This window comes from Sceloporus occidentalis, unplaced genomic scaffold (genome assembly GCF_023333645.1).
Source record: "Sceloporus occidentalis isolate IW3139 unplaced genomic scaffold, rSceOcc1.0.p SCAF_118, whole genome shotgun sequence".
NCBI lineage: Eukaryota > Metazoa > Chordata > Lepidosauria > Squamata > Phrynosomatidae > Sceloporus > Sceloporus occidentalis.
In genome coordinates, this window is record NW_028317098.1 from 2,851,139 (window position 1) to 2,862,500 (window position 11,362).

Genomic DNA, 11,362 nt, shown 5'->3' on the forward strand with positions numbered 1-11,362 from the left:
TTATAAGATTTTGTATTATATATTTTGAATAAAGTTTTTATTTAAAAAAAGTCTAGTTAATGGTCCTAAGGGTGGCAGCAACAAAATGAAGATAACTTGAAGGGAGGGGAGAGGGTAAAAAACAGTTCAGTTTTTTGTGGAACAAATGTCAGCTTCATTGAGTTCTGTCCTCAAAACAAAATCATGGTTCCAGAATTATTTATACTATGCATATAGTTTTTGCATCAGAGTTTGGTTGCTGGATCCCTCAATTCAAGTGAAAGAAAGTCGATCCCATAAGTCTAATGTCAGCTCTACCTTGGCCTAGGACTGCATGATGGCTCAATCCAGAATTAGATGCATTTAATGCATATTCCTAAGTCGGTTCAACTACAAGCTAGACACTGGCTTCCAGGTCGCTGCCTCCAAAATCAAAGTTATCATAAGTGGATGGAGATATCCAAGTGAGAGGGTGGGAAGGAGGGATTCAACTTTACAAAAAACAAAACCAAACAAAACGACACTATGCGTTTTCCCATATGATTTGCCATAAGAATAGAAATAGCTTGGAAAACAAAAATAACACTACTTAATCAAATATCCACATTTTCCTCAGTGGGAATACAAAAGTCAGCACAAAACATACTCAGCCCTCCCCGTTCGTGGAGTTCCAGTTCATGGTCTTGAGTTTCCGCAGATGGCAAGCCCAGGAGGGACAAAATGGTGCAAGTGGGAGTGCGCCACCATTATAGTTAATGGGGCTTGATTATCTGCGTTTTTTCTCATGGGGGGGGTGTCGGAACAGATCCCCCACAAACAGGGAGGGATGACTGTATTTACGATCTAGATATATTAGAAATAATGAAGCTAGAAGTTGTTCAATGTAGAGACAAAGATCAATACAAAACTTACTGTGTCCTTATTCCACAATTTTATGATTCGTGAATCTGAAGAAATAATTAAATCTAATGAACTGTGGAACTGGATTGATTTAATAGGCAAGTTGTACTGATGATCCTTCACTAATAACGGGTTACTTGAGCGGAGATCATAAAGCAAGACCTAGTGAGAGAGAAAAAGGACCACATTCATTTTTCAATGTTAAAACAGAGTTTTTAAAATCCACTTTAAACTCTTAAATAGATTACAGTGATCAAACAAAGAATTTTATATTTAATCTTGCTGATGGGGTGTGTATGGAGATTATGCATTATGTTGTTAAGCAACAAGAGTTACAGACCAGAAAAATAGTGTTAAGAATGACCCTATTTAGCATAACTTAACCTGAACCTTGAAAGAATGCATAATGTTGAATTTGCTTTGAAACTGTAAACTGTAAAGTTTACATAGCTGAGTCAGTAGGTGCTCTGAGCTGAGATGCATCACCATCATGTTGATTGGGGGGGGGGGGGGGAGAGTGCAGTTGATTTGATAACAGTCACATTCAGATTTGATAACATGCATATTCAGTTCAACACTTATTAGTCACATCCCATAGAATTCATGGTCCATAATTTTATTTGTGGATTCTCCATGCAGCCCTGATAAACTCAAAAAGACTGAGTTAATGCAGGCCATTCTGTTATTCACTATAGGAGCATTATTTGATCTGCTTAGCAACTGAGTTGACAGCATAGCTACCTGCCCTGTGGATGTTCCAATAGCCATGTTCAAAGCTCCATCAAACCTCAGGGCTGAAATAGATGGCAAACCTTCTACCCTGAAATAATTTTAAAACAATTCATTTTAGTTAAACATTGTAACAACTGACTCTGAAACTTACTGTCAACTACAATTTGCACAGAATGGAAAAAGGGGGGAAGAAATCTTTACAAAGCAGCCTATTTAAGATAAAATGATTTATATCGAAATTAACTTTGATGGATTTCAGTCCCCCTCTTCAGATGCCACTGATGGAGTTAATTTTAAAGCAACAGATCTACTCGTAGTTACACAGTGGTGCTGGTGGTGGTCAGAGTATAATAGGATACAAAAATATATATTGAAATACCAGCCATAAACCTTCAAAAAAGTGTAAGACAATACGGGTCTATCAGTCCTAAGGTGTGGCAACAGTGAGTCTGCTTACCAAAAGTCACTTCTCTTTATCAGAAACTTTTCTGAGAATTATTTGGTTACATGTGCAATTGTGAGGATCTCTGTAACAAATGTGGTATGCCAAGTGGTTAACATCCACAAAAACTCATGCTCATGCTGAACTTAGTCTAAAAGGTGTCACAAGATTCCTTTTGTCCTCCATTTCCTTTCTAAGCTGTAAGAGTCTAATGTAACTACCTCTTTAAAAATCTGCATGTGAAGGTGCGAAAATATACTGAGAACTGTAAGCATCCTGTTATATATGTTACACCCAAAAAGTTGTAAAATTTTAGAGAGGAAAGCAAAGTTATGGGGGAGGGGTAAAAATAGATATCCTCCATACTCTTTATCTGCTGTCACACTGCTTAACGCGCAATCCAGCACCCCAACTCGATTTCTTGTTCTGGGATCCCAGCATTCCACTTTTCCCTATGGAAAACAAAGTAATTTTAGGGCTCTCAAGTCATTCTGCATGTTTTATCTATGTATCACTTTTCATTGAAATGTCTGATCTGGTGGGTTCTTTCCAAGTCATGCCAGATCTGTTCCTATTCTTCCAGATGTCTGCTGCACTTAACAGTGATCGCCTCTCAGTGCTTGGACTGAGTATTTCCTCAGGTGATCATACACATATGCTAAGAGATTCCTGAGAATAACTGAGGGGTATTCAACAGTTGTGGGTACAGCTGTGGGTAATCTGTTCACACCATGTGAGGCAACAGAACTATAAGTCAAAGTTAACTGGGCTTACTGCTGCACCCCCCCCCCTCAATTAAGAACAGGGAAGTGGGATAGAGGGGCAGAAGTGAACAGATTCTGACTGTAGCAGAGTCAGCTCCAGGCTGTACCTACAGCTATAGAATGCCACCCAGTTATTCTCAGGAATCACTCAGCATATGTGTATGATCATCCAAGGAAATACTCTGTCCATGTACTAAAAAGAGATCACTTCCAAGTGCAGCAGACATTTGTGATTGTCAGGTCAAGTTCTCCACACATTCCTTTTATGCATTTCTGCCACTTTTGGGTTTTTGGGTGGCTTTTATTTTAGAAAACTAAGGCCTGTTACAGACAGCCAAAATAAAGCTGCTTCGAGTCACAGTGGAGGTATGGTGTTTCAATGATGCATGCATCCTAAGAGTCCAGAAGTCGCACCAAAGCCACGCTCCAGCTCTAAGGACTGGAGCATGGCTTTGGTGTGGCTTCTGGACTCTTAGGATGCATGCGTCATTGAAACACCATACCTCCACTGTGACTCGAAGCAGCTTTATTTTGGCTGTCTGTAACAGGCCTAAGAGACAGAGAGTAGGCACCTTCTCACCCTCTTGCCTACTTTGAGTATAAGATTAAGAGGGAAAACTTCAATCCAAGAGAAGATGGGATTAAAAGTTCCTCCCCTGGAAGAAATTAGTGGGCATTTATTTTTATTGATCCAGTGTCACTGTCCTTGCAACTACACATAAGTTGAAATGGTGCCCCCTCTTAAGTATTAAGTATCAACCAGTGGGATAGACTGGCAGTAAATCAGAGTTCCACTCCATGGCTGCTATAATTATGCCATGTGTTGTCTGTAGGCTTTCCTCCACCAAAGGAAGCCTACACATAGTGAGGAACAGATGCCAGAAGTGGAGGACATCACTGTATCACAACTTGGGAGGAGGAGGTTTGTTTTCCTCTTTTCTTCATTCTCATAACAACTGTTGCTTCTAACACTTCAACAGAACAGCATCAGTTGCAAATGTCAACATGTTTCCACTAAGCTATGTGGGCTTCATTTTTTAAAAAAAATGCATGACCAACATTATAATATACAACTGAATATATAAAATATAATTTGCATCCTTCCTATATACTGTTAATAACGTAAATGCCTCCAGCAAAAATCCTATGTGCACAAACACAATGAAACCTACAACAAAAATGATGCAGTATGAAGAGCATTATTCTATCTAGTCAGCCATGCCTTTTCACAAATTTTTCCCTTCTACAACCACTCTATTTTCCTTCTTCCTGCTTCCAGGTCTCTCAGCAATCTATGGTCACTGAGTATGCTCAATCTGCACTGAGATATCAGCTCCTTAGGAGGTTTTCCCAAATATTACTTTCTCCTATATTTTATCCAAACCTGTTGTTGTCCAACCTTGCTAATACCTCCCTTACGAAAGGGTTTGGATGTGGATGGTGCCATTTCAGCTGCAATAATGATCCATACACCAAGAACAGGTCTAGGTGTCAGCATTTTTAAAGGAAAAGTTAGTGCCTTGATTCATAGGAGCAATGCTTACCTCAATTGTTCCAGTAGCAAACAAGCCATGTGCTGAATTTATGTCACAGACATGATTCTCCCTGGAAAATCAAAACAAATAAAATGAATGGCTGGGGTATAAAATGTTAAAATAAGCACACTTGGGAAAGTGATAAAATTAACCAAAACCTCAGTTAGTCTCAAGGGTGCTACAAGATCCCTTTGCATACTGATAATCCAGACTAACATGCCTATGTCTCTGAATAAAATATACAGTATAATTATACAAATAAGAAATCAGAAATTCCCTATCATAGAAAATGTAACAGTTTGACTTGTTTAACAGTTATAGCTATTTAAAACCGAATAATCATTTCTTTCTGAAATTGTTTGAATTCAAAATACTGCCTCTTTTTGATCCAGCAACAAAGCCCCAGTTTCCACATCACACTAAGCAAAAAATTTTGGTTTAACAAACTAAAACAAGCAGAAGTCACATATACCTAGTTTTATTCCTGCTTTGCATGAGCAAGCTAATGAGCGCCACATGAATCAGCACAAGCAGAGATCTGTGTTGTAGCATAATGGGAAGATATACTTAGGTGCTGAAGCTTGGGATGCTTTGTCACTTGAACAAAGGGAAGAGCAAAGCTGCAGGAAAGTTGCTCTGTGTAGGTGTGTGGTACACATGCATATCCCAGTTCATTAAGTTAGGATGTCCAGCTTGGTCTCATGTGCAAATGCCACCAGTAAATAAATATATTACATCTGATTTTTCTTGATTATATTTTAAAATATAAACCAAAACAACCATCTCCTACTCCTATTTCTAATGCAGTTTGGAATACATGTTGGATAGCTCATAATCTGGACCTTGTTACAACCAGACATGCAGCTCCACCTGCTGGAAGAAGGAGATGAATATGAAAAAAATGCAGATACTTACGAAGCATCTGTCTGTAAAGAATTCAAATATCTTCCTTGTTCCAGATTTAATCGGTATATTTCCGAGCTACAACAACAATGACAACAAAATCAATAGTTACTCATTTATCTTTATTATTACTAAAATGGACCTAAATCTCGACAAATCACAATAAAATTGAAACGCCATGCATTTAATTCAGAAATCAAACTGACCTTTGACAGAGAATCTTAATAAGTATACTTAATCTACTTAGTTTTTTTACCCAACATATACCACTCTGTTTCTTTAGAGGACTGCCAAAATATATCAGTAACTGTCAAGCCACTTGTTTTTGCAGGACATCAGACACAGCAACAAGTACAATTAAGTATAACCAAATAAGGACTTGGGGCATCTTAAATACCTTGCTCCTACAAAGTACAGGTCACATGATGGATAGTGGTATGAAAAATCTCTACCAAACTTTGGTATTCTTGTTCTGTAGTAACGGCCATGTTGCGAATGAAATTCCACATATCTGTCACACTGCAAGAAAACTATCTGAAAAATACAAAGCACAGGGCTGAGATTTTCAGGGGAACAGTTTTCTCCCACACCTAAAAGGTCATCATCACAACAAGTACATTTGGCTGTTTAAAAGAAAATAATGAGAGATTTATCCTCCAGAAAACATAACTTAAAGCACAGTAACGTAGTAACAGAACACATATAATTCAGTAATTTAAATGGTACACATCAGAATACATTTTATCTTACATTTGTATGACTGTTTTCAGAAGCACCTGATTGTATATTTAAGAAAGGTAAACTACCAAGTGCAGATATTCCAACAGCAGTCCAGAGACAACTGTACTCCAAAATTTTTATGACAGAAGAGCAAAAAACCAAAGGCTTAATCCACAATGCTACACAGTCATCCAAGATGGAACGAACAGCTGCTGCTATCAATATTTGCTCCCATAGAGGCTATGTCTGTATCCTGACTATACTTAACCTTGTTTATTGCTGGTTGGCATAGGGTTTATGTGCCTGAAGCTCAAAAGTTTCAGATGTCAGCTCATCTACAACCTCACTGTCAGAGAAAGTAACCTTTCTCAGATCCATTGTTCCGCTTTCACTATGAAGGATGACTATTTGTTCAGAAGCACAAGCTACATATGCACTGCAGAACTAATGCACTTTGACACTGTTTTAACTGCCATGGTTCCATTCTATGGAATGTTGGGATTTATAGTTTATCATGGCATCAGAGCTCTCTGACAGAGAAGGCTAAATATCTCACAAAATTACCAAGTCCAGAATTCATAGCATTGAACCAAGGCAGTTAAAGCAGTGTCAAATTGCACTAATTCTGCAGTGTAGATGTGGCACACACAGCTAGTTCAAAGGAATAAGCCATACATAACAGGACAAACAATTTTCTTTTAGGTAACTGTTCCTTAAACAAAAACAACTGGATGTTGTTAACAATTCTGAAATGCAACACTGGCTATTGTTTCTGAACATAATTTCAAAATCAAGAGCATACATACCTTGGAGTAATCATCGGATAAAATATCAAAAGTAACCACTGAGGAAATGAAAAAACAAATTATGACCAGGCATCACTAAGACATTCATTTTTACATTACACTGCATATGTAAGTGCTTTCAAGTTCCACAAAATCATCCTGCTTACCTGCCTATTGTACTTGTGATATTAAAAACAAGACCAGGAAGGTGCTGAAGCTGGCACTGCCATTGGCAACACTGCATGTCTGCCCTGTTGTGAGACTAGTCATCTTAGTACTTGATCCATACTGTTGCCACATCTGGATCCAAGAGGGCAGAAGCAACAAGAAACTCATGGGGACAGCAGGTAACTTTTGAGCTCATCTTTTTGCCACAGTAGAAAATCCCTTTGGGACTGAATGACCCATGAAAAGTGTTGACAAGCTATAGCCAAATTAACTCATGGCTCTTTAGACTCCTTGTGCCTTAGGGAATCAGCAGCAAGAGAGAATAAGAAACATGAACACAATTTAACATGGTTGGAGCTGCTGCCAGCTTCAAAGTCGAGTGACACAGAACGTGAAACTGTGCTTACATGACAAACTACACAGAAAGTTTAACTTGATGACCAAGTGCTGACCTATGGGAGAGCTGGGAAACTATGTGCTCTACATGGAAAAGGTCATAAGTTCAATGCCCAGCATCTTCAGACAGGCCTAGGAACAAAACCTGGCCAACGCCCTAGAGAGCACCAGTCAGTCAGTATGAGCAATACTGGTCTAGACAGTGAGAATAAGAACAGCACATTATATGGGAACATGGGAGATGGTCTTCTCTGCTGTGACCCTTCATTTATGCAATATTCTTCCCTTAGAGGCCAACAAGTGCTAACCCTGGTTTCTTTTAGGCATTAATTTAAAACATGGTTTGTATTATAGCCTTTGGGACTTAATCTTATTTTAAGTGTACAGATATATGGCTTTAAAGCGGATAAAAAGAAAATCGACGCTTTTGAGATGTGGTACTACAGAAGAATGTTGAGAGACAAACAAATGGGTAATTGAACAATTCAAGCCTTAACTTTCCCTAGAAGCCAAGATGATCAAACTGAGGCTGTCATCCTTTGGGCACATCATGAGAAGGCATGGATCACTGGGAAAAGTACAATAATTCCAGGAAGGGTAGGAAAGAAAGACCGCATGCCAGATAGATGGAATCAATCAGAGAAGTTATGGGTCTGAACTTACAGGACCTAAGCAGAGCAGTGGAGGACAGTGGGGCATGGAGATGTCTCATCCACAGGGTCATCATGAGCTGTGGTTGACTCAAAAGCAGTTAACAAGAACAACAGCAGCAACAAACCTACTATTTAATAGGTTTTTCTCCTATTCTTTCATTGTTTTATCTGGAATTGTTTTATATTGTTTCTATATAGTCAGACCTCAATATCCAGGGATTTTGCACCAATGGATTCAACTATCCACAGCTTAAAAATATTTTTTTAAAAATCCGAAAGGCAAACCTTGATTTTGCCACTTTATATAAGGGGTACCATTTTACAACACCACTGTAGATAGCGGGACTTGAACATGTATGGATTTTGATATCCAAGGAGGGGTGGTCCTGGAACCAAACCACAGTAGATATCAAGGGCCCAGTGTAGTTTTAATTGTACACTGCTCTAAGACTTCACAACAGATAGAAATATTTTAATTGATAAATAAATAACTAGTTTTCAGAACAATTTTTTTTTACTAACCTTCAGCATCTAAACATCTTTCAAACTTCATTGATAATTGATAGGTATCGAAACAACGAACCCTTGGTTTATATGTCCCTGTTTAAAAAACAAAATACTATATTTAATGTAAAAATAAGAGCAACCGCTTTAGTATTGTAGTTAGTATTTAGCTATCTTGAATCCCTACACTGGGAGAAAGGTGGGCTATAAATTAATATAATATAATATAATATAATATAATATAATATAATAATAGGAGTTTTTGTCATTCCATTTAGCTGAGGAAGAAAGATTATTCAGGTATTGAAAGAATTTCTGCTCTAGAAATAAAAAGGTTTTAAAAAGGCTGTAAAGTTTCACTTAGATACTTGAGTTTAACCTCATTAACAACAATAGCACTCATTAAACATCACTAGTTCTTAGCACTGCAGCATTAACCATATGCCATTGCTTTTTAAAATACCATTTTAAATAACAACTTCTCCTATAACTGGATAAAAGAGTGCATCAGTAGTAGCAATATATTAACCAAAACCTGACTCACTGATAATCTTACTTCTTCTAAATTCACTACTACATAGTTAAACTCACATATATCCCTTGGAAAATTGGACTGAAATATTCTTAATTGTACACCTGTATCACCATCTCCTCCAGTCATATAAGTTTGGCCACCAAAATAGAAATCATTGAGAAAAGAGAAGGCTGGTGAAAGAAAATATCATCCCTGGATGCATTTTGGAAAGCTTTCAAGTGGTACCTAGAAGGTTCAAAATATTTGTTTATTTTTACAAGTCTTACTTGACCTGTTTATTTTCACATGTGCATATTGTTAGTTTTGAATAAAAACTTTGCTGAAGCATGTTGAACTACTCCTCCTTTTTGTGATGTAGGAACCTTTACCTATACTTTCCATGTTAGTTATGCCTCTGGTATGAAATGTTCTATTAAAGAAGTAATACAAACATCTACATTGTTAAGTGAGGTATCACATCGAAGTATCTAAATTAAGTTCAGCCATGTGTGTAACTGACCATAGCAAAAAATAATTATTGGGAAAATGTAGTGATACACATTGTTTAGTACACTAGAAAATTAAGAATTCAGACATTATTTGCAGATCCTGAATGGGTTTTTTATAATTGTCTTGAGGCTTATAGTTGCACTGTCCCTGAAGCAGGGGAAGGCAACTTGAAGGCCCCTAGACGTTGTCAGCCTGCAATGTCTACTATCCTTTACTGCTGGCTAGGGCTGATGGGATTTGTAGTCCAGCAACATCTGGGACGTTGCATATTTCCCACTCCTGGCTTTAACTATTTAATAAGCATTTTGTTCCTGTTATTTCATTCTTTGTCAGTAGATGAAAACCCAATACAGTCTATAGCACCCTGTCTTCCCCAATCATACTATCTCTGGGGCACCAGCCCAGAACAATTCAAAGCAGACACATTTAACAACTGTAAAAGGCATACAGAAGTCTGAAAGGACATGGCTCTTGGCCCACTCACCAGTTGCCAGGACATACTGGCCGTCCCTCGACACCCTGAGCTTGTTGCTAACAGCAGGCATGTCAAAATCTTGGATAAGTTCAATTCTCCTACGAATACCTTTAAAAATATAAAGGTAATTATATGAAAGATTTCCTAGTCAAAACTTCAAAATAATAAGCAATTTTAGTGAAGAAAGTACTGAGAAGAGTGTGATTTTAAAAATGATTTCTAGAGAATTTTAGGGAGCCTTCCACCCTCAAACACAAGCCCTGGAAAAACATAAAGGGCTCTGGCTTGCACATGACAAGGGCAACCTGTCTTTTTGGTGACAGTCCTCCGGGCCTTAAGGACCATCTCCCAGGAAGGGATCCCAATCTTGGAAAAAGACTGTTCATGGACAGCCAGTCAAACAGAGCAGCTGAAAATCCTCCTTGCTACTTGTGGTAGTTTAAATCCTTGGACTTATAATGAGTGAGCCAAAACGGAGGCAAGAAAATTTATCATGCTACCATTTAGGAATAATTGCATCAGTAGTGATAATCACCCCAGTTGAAGATAGAAAGAATGATGTGAACATGCTGTAGGGATTTCTGCTCCCTTGAAAAGGTCGTGTTGAATAATAATGTACAACTGCTTTTAATAACAATGGGCACAACTCGCAAGTTAAGCATTTTTAAGAGACTACTTATTTCAATGAGGAAGAAGTGAAACTCAGGCCCGTTACAAACGGGCCTAAAAATGCGCGCGCCGTGCGTGCTAGGGTTAGAAAGGGGCATCCTTTCTGGATGCCCCCAACCCTAACACGCGCGGAGCGCGCACAAAATGGCGACAGCCGTTCCACATGGCCACTACCATTACGTCATGACTGCGCCACCTCTATACGGGGCGGCGCAGACATGACGTCGTCACGCCGCGCCAGGGTGCATAGAGCGCCCTTTCCCCGGCCGCAAAAGGAGCTCCGAAACGGAGCTCCTTTTGCCATTTGTGTCGCTGGGCACAGCCTTCAGATGGCTGCGCCCAGCGACGCAGAGGAGAAAGGGGCCAAGCGGCCCCTTTCTCCTCCTCCCCGCCGCCGCGGGGTGTCCTTGGGGCTTGAAGCCCCAAGGACACCCCTTTCCAGGCTGCAGGGAAGGGGCCTTTTGCCGCTTCCCCGCAGCCTGGAAAGCGGCAGATCGGGGCCTCAGCGGCTGCCACTCTGGCCACTGAGGCCCCGATCCGGCGGGGAAAGGGGCGGGTGCAGGTCGCTGCTTTTCGGCAGTCTGTAACCCGCCTCATTCTTAGCTCAATTAGTGCTCCCTAAGTGAGCAGTTTGTTTCAGTAAGACGCACTCAGATCAAACCAAGCCACTGAATCATAACTGGTATTTTTAATATGAAAGCTTTCACACCCAT

At 39.3% G+C, this 11,362-nt stretch overlaps 1 protein-coding gene across 2 annotated transcripts in view; it reads right to left on the bottom strand.

The window, feature by feature from the left end:
- LOC149282364 (nucleolar protein 10-like) overlaps window positions 1–11,362 on the bottom strand; it is a 57,242-nt gene that overhangs the window by 43,045 nt on the left and 2,835 nt on the right. Inside the window, exons 3-11 of one of the 2 annotated variants that reach the window (XM_089498310.1) lie at window positions 9,990–10,088; window positions 8,500–8,577; window positions 6,782–6,819; window positions 5,653–5,789; window positions 5,268–5,333; window positions 4,362–4,422; window positions 2,420–2,505; window positions 1,621–1,699; window positions 892–1,041 (exon numbers count right to left, since the gene is read on the bottom strand). In XM_089498310.1, coding sequence (XP_089354436.1) covers window positions 892–1,041; window positions 1,621–1,699; window positions 2,420–2,505; window positions 4,362–4,422; window positions 5,268–5,333; window positions 5,653–5,789; window positions 6,782–6,819; window positions 8,500–8,577; window positions 9,990–10,088 — 794 coding nt within the window. The remainder of the gene's footprint in view (window positions 1–891; window positions 1,042–1,620; window positions 1,700–2,419; window positions 2,506–4,361; window positions 4,423–5,267; window positions 5,334–5,652; window positions 5,790–6,781; window positions 6,820–8,499; window positions 8,578–9,989; window positions 10,089–11,362) is intronic. The other variant, XM_089498311.1, reaches the window with a different exon arrangement.